This window comes from Ctenopharyngodon idella, chromosome 3, assembly GCF_019924925.1.
Source record: "Ctenopharyngodon idella isolate HZGC_01 chromosome 3, HZGC01, whole genome shotgun sequence".
NCBI lineage: Eukaryota > Metazoa > Chordata > Actinopteri > Cypriniformes > Xenocyprididae > Ctenopharyngodon > Ctenopharyngodon idella.
This window is the reverse complement of record NC_067222.1, coordinates 46,909,296-46,932,138: the sequence shown is the minus strand read 5'-3', so window position 1 is coordinate 46,932,138 and position 22,843 is coordinate 46,909,296. Positions and strand designations below refer to the sequence as shown.

Sequence of the window (22,843 nt, the reverse complement as noted above, 5' to 3'; positions counted from 1 at the left end):
CCAGGTGAAGCAACACCACTGCCAGTCTGTGACTAAACCACTGTAATTTTAGTGTGATATTTAGGAAGTAAAGTGTGTTCTGGAAAGACTTATACTGTCTCAGATCTAATGCTGTTCTTGACACTGAAGACAAACACTCTAATCAATTAATAAAAAAGGAGACTATAGTCCAGAAAATTACTGCAAAGGATAGGAAGGAACTGCACAGACATACCATGATAAGGCAGGACAGCATGGATAGGACAAACTCATGTCCTGCAGGCCAATCCTGACAAAACTCAAGATACCTCTCTCTGACACTAGTGAGCGTCCACATTATTTTACTAACAAACTTTAAGAGACATACAGTATCTACTCTATCATATAAAGCTAGTGTACTGATGTTTCTGCTCAGATCAGAGCGTGCATATACTTTTGCATGTACATAACTGAAATATCTTCATTGTCCATACAATCAGATCAAATAGCAGGCAAACAAAGATCAGCCTTATAACTATTCAATGAGTAGACTAATAAACTAAAAGCTGATACAGGGCCACAGGTCAAAGGAGGAGGACTGTAGTCGATCAGCAGTGTTTAGACTCATCATGACTCGTCTGACTCCAGTAATGAATGCAGTACACTATTAAAGACATGTGTTACAGTGATCAGCGAGTTCAGGAGCGAGTAATCGATCAATAATGTTTACACTCACCATCAGGCTGCTGTGACTCCACCATATGATCGCAGTTATAATCCACACCAGAGCCCTGCTACACACTCCCCACGCCATCATACACACATATAAACACACAGACTTGCTGAGTATACGGCAGATATAGGTTTGTTTTACGATAGTTTACGGTGTCATTGTACTGATTACTACTGAACAGACGGGTTCAATGCGTTTATCAACTCACTTCCTCTTACTGCTCTTGCGCATGCGCACAACACCCTGGAGGCGGAGCTGTGAAACGACGTCACTTCACCTTGGACCGGAAACGAGGAGTCATATTTTTTATTTTTTGTTGTCAACGTATAAAATACAAATTACATAAGAGTAAATTAAACAAGTAATAATAATAATAATAATAATAATAATAGTAATAATAATAATGATAAAGGTGGGTAATAAAAAATAGGAACTGTAATAGTTCTTTTTGCAAAGAATACCTCTTTTTGAATCTTTTTATTATATATTCTTTTTATTATTATTATTATTATTAATCTTTTTATTATTTATTATCTTTTTTCCTCGACTGGTCTTTTCGTCATGCTGTTCAATATAAATTTAAATAAGTAAACAAATACTTTATAATGTTAAAATAATTTAATTGTTCGAATAATTTATTCATAAATACAAATGTCAAAAAACATCTCCCCAGTTGCATATTTTTTAAAAATTAGTCATCTCAGTATCCACCTTATTTTTAAGGTAAGAGCAGGGACTGGGCAGACATTTTTAGCTTGAATGTCCAGTTATTTTAGCTGTAGAAAAACCGTGTGTTAAGTTCCTTGATGTTGACAACTGGTATTTGTTATCATATTATTTTGATGTATTATTGTAATCATAAGCACACTGGTTTGTAGCATAGCTTGTTTTACCATTTACTACTTTGTTGTTCTTCAAGTTATTTATCTAGGCTATAGACGCTACTGAATCAGAAGTCTCACAAATTCACAGGAAATAGCTTACTTCCGCACTGAAAAAAGACAGATACTGGTCATTTAAAATAACGACAATTCCTCAAGCAATCAATTGGATCATTCAGACCAGTAGGGGGTGGAATGGGGACAACCAGAAATCTGAGATGAAGAGTCCCCACTATGGTCCTCTATACAGCACAACCTACTCTACACAGCTATTGCACATCATAACAGCTGTTATACACGTTAGGCCGACCTCAATGGTGCAACATTTTTTTTTTTTTTTTTTTTGTATAGGCATTATTCCATTTTTGCTCCACTATATTTACGTTCCTTTTGTCTGTCTTTTTTTTATTGTTGTCTCTAATTGCTGTAGTATTTGGAACCACGTTTTGTTTTTCTCCATTGCCCTTGACTGTGTTAGCAATGACAACAAACCTGACTTTAACTTTGAGTTAAGTTAATTAATCAATTGAACCATTTGCTTCGAAAAATGATTCACTGTTTCGAACGCCACACACGCTGGTGACCCCTGCTGGTCAAAACATGTAAATGCAGCAAAAACTCAGGTCAAACATGCATAAAAACAGCTTTTACAAACCCATTGCAAATGTTTTACTGAAAGTATAATCTATCAAATGCAATTAACTAACCATCTAATACCATTAATTATTAAGTGTCTGCATAAAATGTGTTCTTTTATCAATTTGCATGGCTTGTTTTGTTTGCTATATGGATGGCTCAGCTAAACAGGCCAATAACAGACTATTAACTACTATTATTAATTTAGGGAAGGAATCGGTTTATTGTACGTCTCATAAATTTCTATAGTGTCCTCAAACAGTGGTGTTTTTGTTTTTTAATTGGAAACAAGCCAGTGTGTATTCGTCATTCATTATACCAATGTAAACATATTATACTACACAGTGTGATGAAGCTTTTCTCGCGGTACTTTGATGTCATACGGCGATCGGTCTGCTAAGCGCCAACAAGCCATTTGCTATAATGTGATTGGTTATCAAGGAACACGTGATGCGTTTACAGTTACGCTTTGTCCAATGTGGGAGCCGCGGAGGTTGGTATCTCCCCATTAAAAGAACATCTCTCAGACTCAGACGTTATCCGACCACGTTGGCTGCGAGTTCTATGATCCGCCATACACAGTGGGAAAGGAGAGGAATCAGAACCTTATTGTAATTTGTAGGCCGGAGAGAGTGGAGCTGATATGTAGAGCAGATGTTTAGATTGTAGGTCGTTTGTTGTCTTTATTCTACTTTCATAGTTTAGGGAATTTGAGAGAAAGGTAAACTCAACAGTGATAAAACTGAGAAAAAAAACCCCTCGTTTATCATTTATTCTGAGGAACAAATGAGCTCTTGTGTCGACAAATTAAGGTGAGTGTATCTGCTGGTAAAGTAACAATAAAGTTGACTTTAGTGTGTATTCATTTAAAATAATTGGAACAACTTAGTGTTTTATTTTTTTTTAGAGAAATCTGGCTAGTCTTCTTAATGAGGCATTTTTTATTTTATTTTATTTTTTCTCTTTTGGTCTAATTTGATACTGAAAAGTAAGATTGATTACCCATAACTAAACTAACTGCTAGTTGGGAATACTAGTCGGTTGCATAATGGCGATGTTAATGCAACTGGCCCCTGAGCACGTGTTTGCAGCAAGGCCGATCGCATTTACAGTGAAATTACATTCGCGTTTATTTAATCAAGCTTTAGTCTTGTTTTCATATGATTATACCATTAACACAGATTATTTGTATTTGTCCCCATTTAGGATTATTTGCAATGGCAGTGGACTCTGGAGGCAGTGATTTTTCGGTAAGGTTGGATGAAACATATTCAGTTTGTATGGTCTGGAATGATGTCTTTAACGCGTTAGACTGCTGATTAGCACTGATGTTAACTAAAATCAAATCACTGACCGGATTTTGACTACATGTCTCTTTGATATTAAAGCTGGAATTAATGTTAATGGAGGTTTTACTTTTGACACAGGTGGAGAAGATGAATTGGAAGAGGCTGAGGTTTGTATGTTCCACACCGTGCTCTGTTATCTGTAATGACAATGTGTTTAATTCTAGACAAATCTGAGTTATTTGCCATGTGATTTTGGTAGATGTATAATTTTTATAGGGTAAAAATACATTTTGTGGTTAAGCAAAATTCTGTATGTTTGAGTTTCTGTGCATAATAAAACAAAATGGATGTCTTTGCCTGTCTGTGTCTGTTATTTGTTGCTGTGTTATAGAGGGCACTGTAACTGAACCTGTGGAGCCCCTTCATGGCTCACTCGGGTCAAGCAATGGTGCAACAGTAAAGGCTTGTTATAACTGGAGCCTCTTGGCGTTTCCCCCCAAGTTGCTCTTTTAAAAGCAATCCACAAAATTTTGAGTTAGTTATACAAGTTTGAAGTGCATTTGAAAAAATACTGGAAACTGGAATTATTTTTGCAAAAGCCGTTTATCAATTTCCACACACAATCATGTTGTCAATATGGCCGAACACAATATAAACAAAATATTGTGCAAAGGAATAAGCAGTTGGCAGAGCACGCACAAAAGATCAATTGTGAATGGCAATATTGTAGCACAAACTGTCATTCAACGTAAACACATTGAAATCAAAGTACAATTAGTATTGATTATTTGGACCTAAGTCCAAAATGTATGTGGAAATAGCCACAATTTACGTTCATTGACACCTTAGCACCAGCTAAGATACAGACCTTGTCATGTTTGCTGGATATAAAACACTTTCTCAGACCTGTCAATACCTGTAGAGTATCTGATAATGGACGAATGTCAAAATTCATTCATGATATTTTAGATGGCAAAGTTCACTTGCCACTGTAATCCAACAGAAACTTCCTACCTGATTTAATACACCACATGACCTGCAAGCGCAGTAAAACAAAAGAAAAAAAAAAAAAGTCTACCTGACAATGAACAACACAGATATCAACACTTGACAAAATATCAAATATGCCAAACAAGGTGAACAAAAATGCTTTGTACATTCAACAATCTTCTCCACATGTACACAACATACGAGTTCATCGGTGTTGTTAATAGAATAGCACTTGTTTTTAGCCCAAGAATCCAATAATTAACCACATAAAACACTGTGGTCAGCGCAAAATTATCATTTCAAGTGAATAATAACCATATATAATGAAGTGGGGAGGTTTGAAGGTAAGGGCGTATCACACAACCAATCAGCATCTGCCAAATAGAGCCATTCAGGCTTCAATTCAAAAACCTCGTAAGATTTACTTTTTCAATCCATGGGACTTTCCCGTGGGGTTTAGGAATAGTGGTTCTAAAGGAATATACAAATACAACAAGGATGTTCGTTTATAGGTTGTACTCTTTATCTAGCAACTTAACATTTATGAACAACAGCAGTTTCAAATTCACATTTGATGTATAATTTATGTAAAAATGTGAAAGCCTCTTTAAGTAATGTTTACCACACCTCGTTTTACTCGTACAATCCAAAAAAACTATTCTAAAAGCCAGTAGGGAAGCCATGATCAATTAGCCTTCCAGGTTAACCTACAAATTGACATCTTTTTGGGTTCTGTGACATGAATTTTCACCAAAATACACTAGGTTTGATCAGATGATGAACTAAAACTATACAAAGATATGGGGAAGTGTTTATGAAGTTGATTAGCCTGTTTATTTAGCTATCCTAACTATGCACATTAGCATTGTTAGCATGTTTTTCCCCCTGCTGTACTATGAGAACAGACCTGCGACCCACCATTTGAGAACCACTGATCTACACCCAGAGGGGCAATGGTTGACTGGATATATCTCACATAGAAAGCTCCTGAACCCTATCCACTAGAATAGGCTGTTTTAGTAGGGATCGCCTAGGAATTAAGGGTTATTGGCTGGTGTCCCTCTTGAGCACAGTGAAATTGATCTAATTGCATAATCGGATGCCACACAGAGGGCTCAGGCAGCGGTGAATGGAGAGGATAATGGTGTACTAGTAGGTCTGTTGTGTCTAAGAAATTATTTGTTGCTTAGAAGCATATGACAATCATGAGGAAATCATAAATGTGTGCAAATCTGCCCCCTTTTGGCTTATATTTTCTGTTAAAATCACCAGATGCATCCATTACTGGTGTTTGTAACATGTGACTCAAGGATTCATGGCCTTCAAATATCGAACCCTCCAAGGTAGTTTGCAGGCACCCTGTCATACTAAAAGTCCAGTGAGAGCCCTCATATTGTAAATCATATCTGCTGATCAGGCCTTAGGCTATTGCAGGAAAGAGTTTAGGTTGTGCCATGCGACCCCAGGACTTTTGGTAAGTCAGCGTGCATCAAACAGAGGTAGTGTACACTTTACCTAATCACATATAGACTTTCCTTGTTCTACTGCCTCTTCACTAATTGTTTAACATCCATCACCTTTATGGATTTTAGTGCATCACCACAATCTCTTGATCCTGTTTGAGGGCCAACAGCATGTGCATTCGGACTGTCCCAATCAAATCAAAAGCAAGCAAGCAAGCAAGCAGTATTGTCCTTTCTTTTAGTTATGGATGTGTTCAGATTTTTCACAGCTCTATTCAATGGGCAATATGGCACCTGTAATTTTCAAGTCAGGTATAGTCTTGCCCTCATGGGACTTTAGTATTAATCTTCTGATTTATACAGCAACATATCTTCACATGTCATCAAGGGATTCCTCATGGTCCAAGGTTTCTTCGTCCTTCAAGGCATTGGCATTGGAACGCGTGTCCATGGCAGAGTGCATGATAGGCAGCCAGACGTCATCCATGTTTGGCATTACAAATATTTTCTGTGTAAGGTAATGGAAGCGTCAGGGGGGCAAGAACAGAAAGTAATGACAATACAAACATAAAGGCCTTGTCTAATATCAGCAAACTAATATAGGGCAAGGATAGTTTGGTGCATATACAATGTACTAATATATTAATTTTGATCTGAGAAATTTGCAAAATCTCTGACCACAAATTTGAAGGTGCGGTAACACTTTTACAGTGTCCTTGTTACACGTTCCATCTACTTACTATAGTAATAACAGTAAATTATAGTAAACACGTGTTGATAATTAATATTACTCAGTACTTACAGTACAGTATTTGTGTATTTACACTGTAACAAGTACACCTTAAAATAGTGTATTCGAAGGTACTTGCATGTATTTGACTCCAAACTGGTAATGATGGGTTTGCAGCTCTTAATTACAGAGGGAAAAACACTAATGTTGAGGTTTCTAACACTGGCTCTCGAGGTCCACTGTCCGGTAGAGTTTAGCTTCAAGCTTGGTCAAACTCGCCTGCAGTGGACCTCGAGGGCCAGATTTGAGAACCCCTGCACTAACGAATGGCACTCCTTATCCTATAACACCTTTGAGAAGACCAATCAATTTACCTGAAACTCCTGATCTAGTTTTTTTTCTATCCAGTCTGTCACATGAGCAAAAGTAACCTCTCTCTCGCCCAGTTTAGGCCGAGCTTTCAGTTCAAGACGAGGAGGTTTTCTGAAACCATACCTGAAATAAACAGAAACATCCACATAAGCACATGTCCGCATGTCTTCACTCTGAAAACATAATTTCACCATTCCTTGCATTTAAAAAAAAGCCAATAAAAACAAATTCAATTCATCATATAAAGTAATTGAGTCTGTTCAGAAAATTTGGACTAATCCAAATTTGAATCCATATTGATTAGTTTTACGATCTCTTTATGAATTTTTTTTAAGCGTCAAAGTGGTAGTTGCATAGATTCTCAATGGAGGGACAGAAATCATTTGTGTTCCCAAGATGAACGCAAGTCTTACAGGTTTGGAACGACAAGAGGGTGAGTAAATGATGACAGAATTTTCATTTTTGGGTGAACTATCCCTTCAACTGTCTAAAATAAATCTTAATGGTCCTTCAAGACACTTGGTATTTGAGTAAAATATAATTCCTTATTTCTTTAGATTTTTGGCTAAAATTTTGACCGTTTTTGACAAGTTTCGTGAGCTTCATCCATACAATGAAATCTTTTAAATTAATTTTAAATACAATCGTTGAACAGAGGCATGAAATGTCTTGACACATGTACTGAATTATGACCAGCAGATGGCATGATAGCAACATTTAGGATACCCAAAGATACTGGCTGTGTCCGAAAACTTAGGCAGCTGACTTGTTGCCTCAATGCCCTATCAGGAAGTGACTTTGCACGCAGCGTTTGCGCATGAAGGTATCTTAAAGAATTGAGGTAGCATAACTTCTTCTGAGGTAGTGTAATGGTTTGATGATCTACAGCAAAATAGAGAAAGCTTTGGTGAAAACTAAGCTAATATTTCAGGATTTCTGCAGGTTTTATAAAGGTAAATTTAAGACATTTTTAAGAGCTTTTTAAGACCAATTAAAGAAAATTAAAGGAATAATTTGAAGGGAACATTACACATCAATAAGTTCTCTAAATGAAAATGTCTAGGAAGCACACAAGTTGTATTAGCAACACTTCAAAGTCTGAAAATAAAATGTACAACAGATCTTTGAATAGCTCTGCTCCCAAACACTAGAATATGGAAATAGCTTTTACTGTACCTTCTGATCACACTGCAAAAAGTGATTTCTTTTTCTATTTCTTTTTTGATTTCTATTTCTTTTTCAGAAGTTTTATCTTGTTTTCCAGTGCAAATATCTAAAAGATTCTTAAATCAAGATACATTTACTTTACATAAATGACATTAGATAAGAAATCTGGTCTTGTAAGTGATATGATTAAAACAAAAACAAGTATCTGCCAACGGGTTCAGAAAAATCAACTTAATTCAGATGAAAAAGTAATTTTCATACCCACTGACATATTTGTTCTTGTTTTAAGCATAAACTCACTTAATTTTGTTCAATGTCTTAGATAACAAGACTTAATTTCTTCATTTTGCATCTCAAGTAAATGAATCATGATTTAAGGATGTTTAGATATTTGTACTGGAAAACAAAAATCCTGAGGAAGATATTCATTTTTTGCAGTGCATGCAATTTAATTTTACAATTTAACTAAGGGCCCTATGAAATCCATTTTATTTATTTATTAGTTTATTCTGTTTTAATTTTTAAATTAAATTGTATTAATCAAAAAGCATCTATATTAAAATACAAAAATACATGTGAAATATGAAATGCATATGAAATACGTTTTAAAAATATAGATTTAATAATAATAATAATTGTATTACTATTATTATTATTATTATTATTATTAGTGTTGTTAATAACACTTTACAATAAGGTTTCATTAGTTAACTACATCAGTTAACGTATGAAAAATATTTCTAAAGCATTTATTAAATCTCAGTTAATCTCAACATTTATTAATACATTATTAAAATCAAAAGTTGTATCTGTTAACATTAGTTTAATGAACCTGAACTAACCTGAAATACAATGAACTGTTGTATTTTTATTAATTAATGTTAAGAAATTAAAAGATTAATAAGTACTGTAATTAATGTATTGCTCACTGTTAGTTAATATTAGTTAATGCATTAACTAACCTTAACTAATGGAACCTTATTGTAAAGTGCTATTGTGTTATTACATTAAGACGTATATTCTAATGTACAATAGTCATATATTCCTGTCACAATTTCTTCAAGTTAAAATTTTATTTTGATAGGTTGTCATGAAGACCTTTAAGTTTCTGTGTTTATATATGACGATAGTTTTTTTTTAAATGAAAAATGCTCATGAAGTAACTCTCAGAGCAGGGTATGTGTGTAGAAGACAAAACCGCGTGTCTGCACCATTCATGTACACAGAATTCATATTTAAAGGGTTAGTTCACCCAAAAATGAAAATTCTATCATTAACTACTCACCCTAATGTTGTTCCAAACCTGTAAGACTTTCGTTCATCTTCAGAACACAAATTATGATATTTTCAATGAAATATTAGAGATTTCTGTCCCTCCATTGACAGTCTATGCAACTACCACTTTTTTGCTTCAAAAGTTCATAAAGAGGTCGTAAAACTAATCCATATGAATCAAGCGGTTTAGTACACTTTTTCTGAAGAGACTTGGAATGACATGAGGGTAAATAAATGATGATAGAATTTTCATTTTTGGGTGAACTAACCCTTTAAAGTGCACTGACCTACTTTTGATTTATTCATCCAAAATTTGAAATATTCCGTGACATTCCACATTATACAGTAAATTTCCATTTTTATGAATGGATTCCGTCCACGTTTTCCGCATTGCGGAAATCATAGGGCCCTAACATAATACTGAATTTTAAGACTTTCTGCTCCATTTTAAGACATTTTTAAGGCATTAAATTGTGGAAGGTCAAATTAAGACTTTTTAAGACCCGCAAAAACCCTGATATTTAATAAGTACAATAGTAAATTCTCGCTAGAAATTACACCAAAAGTGGAAAACTTTGGTCAAAAACGTATATTTACACACAAACTGACCACCAACCACAACTTTCAGACTTTTTTTATTTTATTTTTTAGCTCAACTGTCACAGAATGGAACGCACAGGATTGTGGGATATCAAAGCGAAGGAAACATCTATGCTGCCTTTAAAAATCGATCAGACGAAGATATCTCAGGAGACAGGAAGTGAAGCTAACATTGAATTCTGATGTGCCTTGATGTCTTCCTACCCTGGAATGCATCCTTCGAAAGGCAGCATTTTTAAGCTTTTGGACACAGCCACTATAGACTATAATTCCGTGCAGTTGCCATTTGAACAGGATATTAAAGAATCTACTATACCATATCCTGTCTGTTGGAGGTGGTGGAATGTTGACAGCTAGTGTTCCTTGACACTCCTGAACCTCAACCGTCAGGACCAGTGGGGTGTTGGACACCTCCTCCATCTTCTTCTTAATGAACTCAGTCTCTGTGGCTTTCTGGAAATACTTGGACTTGGCAATCTTGTCCACAAAGCGCATGATTTTGCTGGGTCGGTGTCCCCCAACATAACTGTGAAGAAAAGAGTTATTCATGCAGTATATTTTACAGGTGTGTGGCCATCTTTGATTAGTTGGTTGTTGTTTTCATGCCATGCCAGCTTCCTTGGCTATTTTCATGGTAAGTTGAAATACTATAAAAGAGCAATTTTAATACCTATATAAGATTTAAAAAGTTTGCTTTAGATAAAACTGGATTCAGGGTTGACTCTTAAACATTTCGCCCATCTTTGACACACAGACAGATTCTGTCTCAGAGCTCTGTGTTGGACTCTTAAACATATCCAGATTTAAACACAGAAGTAAATGGAAAGTTTCTCAATCTCACCCTTCCACTCCTGTAATTTCAGGCACTTCGGCAGTATCTTCCTCATCAGAAGATCCTGCACTCGATGATTCTTCATCACTGTCGGCCAAGAAGTAAGTGCGTGGTCTGGGTCTAGTGCATGCACACAAACAGACAAAAGCATATGCAGCATATTTCTATGATAACTGGCTTTCTGAAAGCAAAGGAATGTGCAAAGCTCTTGCAAAAACACCTGTGCTTAAGTTGACATGGCGATACACAGTAAAAAAAAAAAAAAAAAAAAAAATTCTTCATAAAGATTAAAGCACTGTTCCGAACCCTAGTGAGCTGTAACACTTTTAGGCTCTTTTTCCACCTGGTATTAAGATGCATTTTGGTTGATCAGATCACAGGTGGACGAGGAAGACACATTCCCGTTTACGCCTGGTGTTTTAATCCATCTCTTTTGTCCACTTTCGACCACTTCTGTACTGATTTCTTTGAGGGGAGGGTTTATGGGCGAGTAAAAGTAATATATATATATATTTTTTTTGAATCTTTCGATCTAATGGACAAAATAAGCTTGCACAATTTACATATGAACGTGACTGGAGACGACAGAAAAACATATGGAGAGCAGCAGCTTTCATTTCTGCTCTGATAGCTGCAAGACCGGCCAAACACGGTGAGTGTTTTAGAAATCAGGAATGGTGAGAGAACATTGTGCTTGGTATGTTTTTTGTCTTTAAACCAAACTTGGGTCTTCAGCCGACAAAGTTTAAATCCCGTCAGGCTATCGCACTTCCCATAATGTTTACTCATTAGGTCAGTAGGCAGAGAGTAGGAGGTCTTTTGTGGCTGTCTGAACACATTTGACCACATGAGCGTCTACACTACAAAAGCAATCCGGTCGAATGCGTTTTCGACTACCTCTGGAAGTGGTCGAAATTGCTCAAAACGTTTTACACCCTCTTTACACCTGTATTTAGTGTCGTCCACTTGTGATTCGATCAACCAAAATGCATTGTACGGTGTGTTTCAGACAAAGGCAGAATCACATGCATCACTTATTGCAATCCCACTGATGCTATAGAGCTTGGAACAGAACTTCTGTAAGCGCATGCAGACCATAGCGGATGTGGAATGAAGTGAAAATCTGAGAAGCAGCAAAAACATTTAGCATGTAGAACATAATGAGAGATTTCAGAAAAGCCCTGATTCAACTCACCAATAAGGGATCACATCCACAAAGAAATGAGTCCAGCGGAAACAGCAAAAAGAGTAAATGATAAATACATCCAACAGAAAAATAACCCATCAAAAGAACATTGCATCTCACAAAAAAAAAAAAAGAAAAAAGAAAAAAAAAAAGCAGCCTAGAAATTTGGAACCAGTGACGAGGAAAATCTGACAACAGAAATGTCATCCATTTTCTTACCCTTCTTTTCCCTGTTCTCCTAAGCCTTCTCCCTCTTTTCCCAGTCTGGTCAGGTTCATCTTGGTTTCAAGAGTCATAAGAAAGGAACCGTTGTACGAGATCTCCAAGTCAAACCAAAGGCCTACAAAAGGAGATTGCCGAAACATATTTGGTCACACTTTAAAATTAATGTCTGAATGTCACTGCATTAAACAACAAAACAAAACAAAACTCTCCACAGAGAATAATCCCTTATTCTGTCCTGTCTCCTGGATTGTGATTATCCAACTGCAATGTTTGAAATCAATATGCTCTAAATTATAGGATATATTATTGATACTTTTTCATCATCAATTTATCATTAAGTTTCACTAGCTCACAAAACACGATTACTTTGGTTCTCTACTATTCTGACACAATGAGCCACCAGTTGTCTGTATAAATTCAGATGCACACATTGTCCGCTGAACAACAAGCTTTGCTTCACATTTGCCTGATTTGAACATCATCCCCCAAATGAATCTGGCTGGACTCTACACCCAGCGTGAGGATACACTGATTAAACTGATGCAGGAGTCACTAGTGAACCCCTGGAAATCTTAAAAGCCATTCTGTCACGACGCACACTTCCTCCTGAGCGAGTGAAAGGTCAGTGCTTGAGTTTGCTTCACTCTGATTGGCTCAGACACACACTGATCCTCTGAGCTCAGCGGGCTGCTTCCTAGATGACGAACGAGAAGTTTAACAAGCTGGCAGGGGTCTGGCCATTTACCAAATCATACACATCCACCGGAGCAGTAACTGCAGGGGTGCTGCTCCATCGCTACAGTGCATTACAGCAGGGATATAACTTGACTGCATCAGTGAGGCACATCTAATGGTTTCGGTAAATGATTTGAATATATGGATAGCCATTTTTTTTTGTTAAGAAATGAACAAGATCACAAGACACTTCTAACTGTTTTTAGCATTACAGCCTTCCTGTAGCTCAAACAGCAGAGCACAGCACTAGCAACACCACGGTCATGGGCTTGATTTCCAGGGAATGCATGAATTGATGAAATGTATACCTTTAATACAATGTTAAGTCACTTTGGATAAAAGCATCTGCCCAAATGCATAAATGTAAACAAGTGTTCTGATGGTTGAAGAAAAGACAAAATCATGGACTAAAAAAGTGCAGTGCATGCTGATTACTGCTACATGCTCTTATAAGGCATTGGATCAGTATTAGGATATTATTACAGTACCTATGGCCAAGAGAGTAATATCCTACTATGGTCTATAGACGTCCTCAGTAAACTTTTGCTGGACGAGTGTTGGTCTGACGTCTGAGACCAATTCTGTCAAGAATCTCCCAAATCGATCAGATTCCCAATTGATTTGTTCAAAACATGGATTCATTCAGAAACAAAGCACCGCTGTGTGTTGCTTGGAGACACTCAACAGTTCTGCTCTGGCTTTATAGGTAATATTTTCACTGGCAAAATTGAGCAAAAACAGTCAATAACGTGTCTGAAATAACATTAACTTTATTGAACTTTTGTATAAAATCAATATTACATTTACACTTGTGCTATTCAGGACAAAAACAGCACTCGTGTGATATTGCGCTCATGATATTGCTTAACTATATCATATGATATAAATATGAGACATGGCATTTTTGCCGCAATTTCTTGAATTTCGGGGCATAACTGCATTTTATAGGCTCCATCACGCAGAGTTGTTGCCCTGCTTCATGTTCATCACCAATCAAATGTAAGATGAACTATGTAGGTCAGGGACGGGTGCGTTAAATATTTTAACTTGTTATTTTTTTCCATAACTAATTAATTATATAATTTCCATAACTAACTATATTTTATTCAGGAGTACAGACCAGGCCTTACCTCTGTGATCTACAGATGGTTTGGAGGAGCTGAGGATCTTGGGAATGGATATTCCCATGTCCAGCTCAGTGAGGGTCAGCTCATTCATGAAGTACGGTAGCTGTAATAATCATTACACTAAGTTACTGTTTGAAATGAAACACACAGTCAGGTAGTCTGCTCTGAGATGTATACCTATCAGTACTCACCCTGATCTTACTCAGCTTTTTCTGGATCTTTTTGGACACCACGTCTGCCCAGTATTTCTCTCCCAGAAAGTCCCAGAAAATGCGACCCAAAAGAGCATTGACCCAGGCCTCAGACTCTGCCTCCTGTCCTCGACTCTCTGGAAACTGAGACAAACAGAACAGTAAACAGTTCTTCATTGGAAGACACTAAAGAATCATCACAGACTAAATTTCATTGTTTTCTGGCAGTGAGGAAGCTTTGTACTATAAGTGTTGATAATATTTCTAAAAGATCCCCTACTGTTTCACCAAAGTATACCACAAGAGGCTAGGTGTTACAGGATGTTAGCATGATTAAGCACTGCTTCCAGTTTCTAGTAAATGTAACAAACAACAGGCATGTTACATAGAATACAGTTTTGAAATACTATGGAATTCATTTGTATGATTACAGGTCTTAGAATAGTTTCAAACATGGCTCATCCAATGGTACACCATTAAGATTAGGAATATTTATACCATCTAATCTTATTTATGAAAGAGTGAATGGGCATACAAGTTTCAGTATTTGACAGGTTGAGTTGGTTTAGTTGATGTTTGGTTTTTAAATGTAAGATGTTTTCTGATTTCTGAAAAATGGACATTGTGAAATGTTGTGGACCTTTTTAACGGTTCCCGGACTGCTTCCAGCACTCTGAACAGGGCTTGTGGCGGGGCTGCCAGTGGACTGGCTGACATATTTGGCCATGTAGACATTGTATTCCAGAACTTTCTGTTTGACACTGGCACCAAGGTCTTTTTGTCTGGGATGAGACTGGAGCACTTCATCCAGACTGCCACGGCTGCTGCTGCGGCTCTGAGCCAGACAACCTGCTGAGAGAGATCATGGAAATAATGCTACTTATTCTTTAAAAATACGAACAGCTGTAAACATCAACAGATACTTCATCTGTAGAGTATTCATTTCATTACTATAACCTGAAAACCCTGATCAGAGTAGAAGCAATCATTCATTTGAACATGACCAAAAACTCATGAGAAATATACAGTACTTTTTCTTAAAGAGGCTATATGTACTAATTTTCATGTATTAATCACTTTTTTATTGACAATGTGTGAACAGCTTGTAACAAAACTTACAAAAACAAGACCTTCCCTGACTTCCTAGGTCAGGGGTGGCAAACATCGGCCCTGGAGAGCCACAGAGTTCTGCTTCCACCCTAATTAAACAAACCTGAACAAGCTAATCAAGGTTTGAAGGGTTACTAGGAAGCTACAGGCAGGTGAGTTTTTAATCAGGGTTGGAGCTGAACTCTGCAGGACTGTGGCTCTCCAGGACCGGAGTTTGCCACCCCTGTCCTAGGTTGTCTAAGAAAGCCTGTAGGACTCAGGACGTTTCTGCCAGGAAAATCAAAAAGATGTGACGATTACGCTCTCGAGAGCCTCTCTTCCATTCAATGACACATGAAACGAATGCTTATACAATGTTCAGGATAAAGCCAAAAGTGCCATCCTGTAGTGTAATGTCAATGTGTCATGCAAAGAAAAGGGATTAATTCAAACTATAGTCTCACATAGCCAGATCTATATAGTCTATAGTCTCAAATATACTTTATAATCAAACTATCATTAGTGTAATTTTAATGACTTCATCATTTAACATGATGCCAGTGTACTGCAGAGCTGGTGCAAACATATCCACATGATCGAATGCTTTCTGAACTGCTGCTTTTGCACCACTATCATTTTTGTTGTGTTTATTTTGTTATTGAGAGGAAACCGTGCAGCACATATTTACATATTCATTTAAACGTCGCTCTCAGCAGCGTGGATAGCGTCTGGATGTTTGTTAACAGTATATCACTGCAAAGGTATTTCTAACTTCTTTTTATTTCTAAGCAAAGAACGAAAAATAAAAAGAACTTCACCGTGAGTATATCTGGGCCGTGAATCATGGTCAGTCTCTTGTATGTTGAGTGCGAGCAGTAAGTTACTGGCTGCAGTTCACTTAACGGCCACTGGTGTCGCTAATAACAAAAGTTTCTTAATTCTACCTATAGCCCCTTTAATGAAAGAACTGATGATTTGAATCAAGCGCCACTTGTAAATATGAACTTCACTCTTACTTGTAGGCAGGCCTGAGGGCTTCTTGGCTTCAAATTTCAGTTTGGATGCAAACAGCATCCTTCTGAACCATTCCTCTTTGTCTCTTCCTGTCCTCCCAAACAGGTAGAGCACAGGTTGTGTGTGTGCTCTCTTAGGTTCCTCACTAGTGCCTACTGTCTCAGTCCTGTCTCCTAGTGCAGAGGTCTTCTCCTCCACCACCTCGGTCTTATCTTCCTGAGCTTTGGCCATGAAGTCATCCTGCTTGGCCAGCTCAATGCAGATGGGATACTTCTTATTCCACACCCTTTTCCTTGCCAGGCTCTGAGGCACCAGGTAGATCTGTAATACAATAACTCAAAGTTAACCTTTTTTTTTTTTTTTTTTTTTTTTTAAATAGTATGTATTCAAACTAAAGGGTTTAAGGAGCTTTGTTTTTCAAAAGTTTGTCTAAAAGAACAATGTTTTTAGGTAAGTGCAAATGTGAAATGCTGCATCAGAGACACTTAGATGCAAGGAAAAAAGGTTTCACCCATTATGCAAATATTACTATGGCATCCTTATTGCCAGTAACATTTAGAATACTGAACATTCCATCAATAAGAGTTGGATTTTCAAACTTAAATTTACATTTGCAAAAAAAAAAAAATTCTCTACAAAACCAAGTTTAAAAAGGGACGTACATTAAGTGCTCTGGGCTGAATTCACTGCAGACATTGATAACTTTAGGATAAGAACAAAAAAACAGGTTGTGCACAGAGGGACAGTGTCAAGCACACCCACCTTACTGTTAGTGAGATCATAGATTTTCTGGCTAATGTAGGTGATATCAGGTTTGAGCTCGCTGAAGGTTGCCCGGCGGGGAATATTGCGGTTAGGTTTGGACAGTCGCAGGACAGAGCCCTCCAGACGCACATACACTGAATGAGTGAGTGTGGCGTGATATGTCTCAGGGTCATAGCTGTAGATCTCATTCATCCAACCCTGAGTACAAAAGCACAGAACATTTACAACAAAACAAATAGGCAACTCGAACAATAAAATAATAAGTAGTAGTAATTAAGGGACCAAGAAGCTTCCACTTCTGAGAAATTAAACATAAGTCAAGTGGAGAATCAACACACTAAAACATTGCGGAAAAACTGAAAGTTATGAACAATCCATATAAATGTTTCTGTTGTTAGTTTTTTCTCAATATAAATGGCAAGTAAGTGATTCATTTTTCCTCCGAGAAAATTATAGTGTTCTTTTTTGGACATGTTTGAATCAAACACTTTAACTGAAAAATCTAAATAAAGGATTATCATTTGATAACTCTTATGTTACCACCTGACCATAATTTCGTGAAAACTGGAAAAACATTCAGTGCTTGGCCCCTAAAAAGCAAAATGGAGAAAAATACCCCTGAAAAGCATTGCTTGACCAGGACCAGTGATTAAAAACAATATAAGACCCAAAAGAACAAAATTAATCACAGCGCTGTTAAATAAATAAATATGAGAGAGGACTGTGCTGGCTTTGTTGACTGAAGGATAGGCAGTCAGATGTACATTCATGTTTGTCAATATAACTGCAGCACATGCTTTAAAGTTGGATGGATTTTGATCCTTTTATCATTTAACAGCTGGAAAAAAATTAACTCTAAAAGCAGAGGTGGAAAGTAACAAATTAAAAACCGACAGTACTTGAGTATATTAAAAAAAAAAAAAAAAAAAAAAAAAAGAAAAGAAAACTTTCTACTTTGAGTATATTTAAATTGTAGTACTTTTACTTAAGGGTGAATTATGTAGTTTCTGTGACACTAGTGGCACCTACCAAAATTACAGAAATACAGCATATTTTGCAAACGCCACTTTCACGCGTTGTGCCACCCCCAACTCAAATATCATCCTGCTTGCATGTCTCAACAGGTAAATCTACTTTCAATAAAAGGACTAACATATATAAATACTTTTAGCTGTGTTGCTATGTATCATGAGTAAGCAATTAAGTAAGCTAACACTGTTTAAAGAGAATGTGAGCGTCTCGCTTATAATAAACCCATACAACGTATCTGCACATTTTTTGACATGATGCGTCACAACTGTTCGAGGCTTTCTACGCTGGACACGTGAATTTTGTCTTGCACTTCTGTAACTGAATGTCTTTTCCCCATGTAACGTGTCAGTCATGGTCCCACAGCGGCTAAACACCCTCTGGCTCAGCCTGCTACAGTAGCCACACCCCAAACTCTCACTACAGGTTGAGCTGGAAAGAGATGGATCTGAATGGACCACTCACAATGTTTTGATTGTGCCTGGGGGGCTCAATGTTTGCACTGTTGGGCGAGATAAACCCATGAATGGCATACTAATCAGTGTTGTGGGTAATGCATTACAAGTAATGAGAGTTATGCAATCAGATTACTTTTTCAAGTAAATAGTAAAGTAACACACTGCTTTTAAATTTCCAACAAAATAACGTTACTTTTTAAATAAGAACTGAGATGGTAACACTCATCTCACTTGCACAGAAACATTCAGTATTCATCAAAATGAATAAAAACAGTGAAATGCAAACTCAGAACATTATGCAAACCTGCAAAAATATGTTAACACAAATATACTTTGAGTTTAATCTCACTTTATTAAGCAACGTCTTTGCTGCTGACTTTCGATGATCCAATTCAACCATACTAAGAAATAAAAGACTTAAGATAACATAATATTTGTGTTTCTTTTTTGTTTGTTTGTTTATTTTTATTGCTGATGTGTGTGTTTAACTTTCTTCTCCTGCGTCCTATTCTTCTGCAATCTAGAATGTCAGCACAGCTGAAAGGTTTGTTTGAGCTATGCCCTCTACCGTACAGACGTGAATTTGCATTTCCTTCAGCCTGAGGCTTATTCATTTCACTTTTGGTGTGGAAGGACCTTTACATTTGCCAAAAATATAACTTTTTTTTAAATAAAAAGCCCAGCAAGCCCAGCCCCGGTGAAAAAAAGTAATGCAAAAGTAATTTAACCCATTACTTTCCATAAAAAGTAACTAAGTAATGCAATTAGTTACTTAGTTTTTTTTTTTTTTTTTTTAGGAAGGAACACAATATTGTAATGCATTACTTTTAAAAGTAACCTTCCACAACACTGATAATAATAGTAGTCAATGAACAATAAACTGGGTTAAGAGAATTTATCTTAACATAAAATCACCTTGAATATTCTATATCTATGCAGTATGAAACTGTAATTTGTCTATGATTTTTCTTTTCATGAATCAGACAAGAAGCTAGGCAATGATAAGGTGTAGCTTTGCAAAATGACAAGTTTCTTTAGTTCAGTTCAGGAAATGGCTGTCAGCAGAGAACAACAGATTGGTGATGATGATGACAGTGAGCATAATTATGAACATTCCTGGCAGCATCTTATGGCACTATCCGGCAGTCAATTCTGACATTATGTGTCAACCATTTCCTGATCCAAGCACTCCTTCAGAGTCTAAAAGCTAAATTCTAAACTGTGCTAATATACAGCATGTGCTGTAGTACTACTGAATAATCATGATCCTAACCTTTCCTTTACCTAATCATAATCCAAATCCTATCTCCATACCAAAATCTCAGTTGTTAAGACAGTGATTCTGAGTCTTTAAATTATTGGGGTCTGGGGCACCATGAGCCGGAGATAGCAGTGTACGCTGTGAGTTTTTAAAAGCTGTGCTATCAATGAATAGTGCTTAAAATATGAAACTAATTTCATCAATTTGTACATGTTGATTGCTCATAAACGCTCTGTCAGGGGTTGTCCTCCATTGAAACATGACAACAGCAACATTTAAAGGGTTAGTTCACCCAAAAATGAAAATTCTGTCATTTATTACTCACGCTCATGCCGTTCCAGACCCGTAAGACCTTCGTTAATCTTCGGAACGCAAATTGAGATATTTTTGTTTAAATCCGATGGCTCCGTGAGGCCTACATAGGGAGCAATGACATTTCCTCTCTCAAGATCCATAAAGGTACTAAAAACATATTTAAATCAGTTCATGTTAGTACAGTGGTTCAATATTAATATTATAAAGCGACGAGAATATTTTTGGTGCGCCACAAAAATGTGCCAAAGTCACGTGATTTCAGCAGTTTGGCGGTTTGACACGCGATCCGAATCATGATTCGACACGCTGATTCATTATGCTCCGAAGCTTCCTGAAGCAGTGTTTTGAAATCGGCCATCACTAAAGTCGTTATTTTGTTTTTTTTGGTGCACCAAAAATATTCTCGTCGCTTTATAATATTAATATTAAACCACTGTACTCACATGAACGGACTTAAATATGTTTTTAGTACCTTTATGGATCTTGAGAGATGAAATGTCATTGCTCCCTATGTAGGCCTCACGGAGCCATTGGATTTAAACAAAAATATCTTAATTTGTGTTCCGAAGATCAACGAAGGTCTTACGGGTGTAAAACGGCACATGGATGAGTAATTAATGCCTGAGAATTTTCATTTTTGGGTGAACTAACCCTTTAACACAACCTGGTGCAAATATCAAACCCTGCTATTTAATTAATTAATTGAATAAAAATGACATGCGATGCTCGCCTAGCTCCACTTAGCAGGTGTAGTACAAAATGGGACAGGGCATGTGGTTAAACATGTATAGCTTTTAGCCCCTAATTGCATCAGTCTAAAAGTACTCAATTTGTTTTGGAAAGGTTGACATTATCATGAAAAGGCACCTTAATAAACTACAGCCAGCTTAGTTTAAACAAGTGCCTATCCTCCACTGTTATCATTAGAATCAAACAAGTAGGCTACATTTGAAATGAGTGTAATGTTTCCATGTAAATCATTAGCTTAACTGAGAAAAATGCTATAAATGTAAGTCTGTGACAAGATTGTAAGGAAAGGGCTAAATAGGGGTTAAGGGGTAATTTTGCCAATTTGCAACCAGTTTTGTATTGTTACGATGTAGGTAGTACGAGTAAATGAACAGTGTCTACTCTTTCCCCATGATACTTCTATCCAGGTGTCCCAGTGTATTTATGCAAAAGTCTGCCAGTTGATACAAAAGTCTTTACAACTGTCTAAAGTCCACTGGATGACGCATGATACAAAACTTTTTATGGCTGTCTAAAGTCCACTGGATGACACATTCTGTTTATATTACAAACAATACAAAGCTGGTTGAAAATCTGGTGTCCTTTAAAAAGTGTCAGTATATAATGTCAATATAAATACTGAGTTAATGCCTTTTCAATCTAAATACTGTTATTTTAAACATTTGGTAGTTCAGTTCTTTGTTTAATAACACTTTTTAATGAAAGTTTCTTCATAGTCTTCTTGTTTTTAGTTTAACTGAAGTAATTTGTAATGTAGATATTTGGATAGTTATTCAGCAAACTACTTATTTACACTTACTTGAGTCATTTTAGTTTTAGTACTTCTACTTGTCAATACTCTTTCCACCTCTGCCTGAAAGTGATTCCATGACATCATTCCTCTGTGCCATTATCGTTATAATTGTTGTGTACTCTCCGCTATTCTCTTAGGGTGTGTTCACACTTGTCCTTCAGTTCTCTTGGTTCTTTTGTTCCAGATCAATAAAGAAAATTATATATTTAGTCCTGGTTTGCTTAGCGTTCACACTGTAATTTTTAAGACCGAACCTAAAGATACACAAAAAAAAAAAGACGCACACACATAAAGCCGCTGCTCAGTGAGCAGTCTTTGCAAGTATTCTAGTAAATTCAGATATTTATGCTTCAAGTGAACAAACAGTTAAGAAAGGAAAAGCATGTGTAACAGTATATTGGATCCGGGCAGCTCTTAAAGTGACAGCAGCCTAATTTTCATGTTAATCAAACAACAAAAGAGAGAAAATCACTCACTGCTCTTGACTAAATCACTTTTTGCAACTTTAATAAGAACAAATGTAAATTTAAATTACACAGTGAAGACCACACAGTGTTTTTTTTTATTTTATTTTTTTTATATATATATATATATTTAATATAATGTGTATATATACTCATATATATATATATATATATATATATATATATATATATATATATATATACACACACACACACACACACATTTGATTCCTTTATACAATTTATGTAGGATTTCTTAGTTAGCGCTTAAAGTTTTTCAGATAGGTCTATTTTAGTTGTGTCTTTGTTCTATTGTAGTTGTTTTGTCCTATTGCTTGTAATTAGTTTATTTGTTCTTATTTTATCACTGACTGTTTATGTCTTCAGTAAGTATTAGTTTTTTGTGATATTGACATTGGTGACAAGAATTATGAAATGTCTATGGTATCAAATTTTGTTATTATAAAAACCTTATTTAAAAGCAAAAATTACTATATCTTGATATATATCGTCAT

General features: G+C 36.3%; 2 protein-coding genes, 1 long non-coding RNA gene and 1 other non-coding gene across 14 annotated transcripts in view; 2 read left to right on the top strand and 2 right to left on the bottom strand.

Annotated features, from left to right (window-relative positions):
* ern1 (endoplasmic reticulum to nucleus signaling 1) overlaps positions 1-938 on the bottom strand; it is a 38,084-nt gene extending 37,146 nt beyond the window's left edge. The window contains exon 1 of the mRNA XM_051887088.1: positions 695-938. Within this exon, the coding sequence (XP_051743048.1) occupies positions 695-775 (81 nt within the window). The 5' untranslated portion in view covers positions 776-938. The remainder of the gene's footprint in view (positions 1-694) is intronic.
* A 1,750-nt stretch (positions 939-2,688) lies between these two features.
* On the top strand, positions 2,689-3,849 carry LOC127508920 (uncharacterized). Its single transcript, XR_007928969.1, has 3 exons — positions 2,689-3,020; positions 3,415-3,458; positions 3,636-3,849. It is a non-coding gene; the product is annotated as an uncharacterized LOC127508920 (long non-coding RNA).
* A 42-nt stretch (positions 3,850-3,891) lies between these two features.
* On the top strand, positions 3,892-4,025 carry LOC127510332 (small nucleolar RNA SNORA76). The gene has a single exon (XR_007929571.1). It is a non-coding gene; the product is annotated as a small nucleolar RNA SNORA76 (small nucleolar RNA).
* Positions 4,026-4,081: 56 nt separating this feature from the next.
* tex2 (testis expressed 2) overlaps positions 4,082-22,843 on the bottom strand; it is a 47,506-nt gene continuing 28,744 nt past the window's right edge. For 7 of the 11 annotated variants that reach the window (XM_051887062.1, XM_051887061.1, XM_051887067.1 and 4 more), the window contains 10 exons: positions 17,256-17,456; positions 16,496-16,814; positions 15,031-15,242; positions 14,391-14,534; positions 14,203-14,302; positions 12,332-12,452; positions 10,936-11,046; positions 10,411-10,620; positions 7,055-7,175; positions 4,082-6,458 (listed from right to left, as the gene is read on the bottom strand). In XM_051887062.1, coding sequence (XP_051743022.1) covers positions 6,324-6,458; positions 7,055-7,175; positions 10,411-10,620; positions 10,936-11,046; positions 12,332-12,452; positions 14,203-14,302; positions 14,391-14,534; positions 15,031-15,242; positions 16,496-16,814; positions 17,256-17,456 — 1,674 coding nt within the window. In that variant the 3' untranslated portion in view covers positions 4,082-6,323. The other 4 variants (XM_051887068.1, XM_051887070.1, XM_051887069.1 and 1 more) reach the window with 4 other exon arrangements.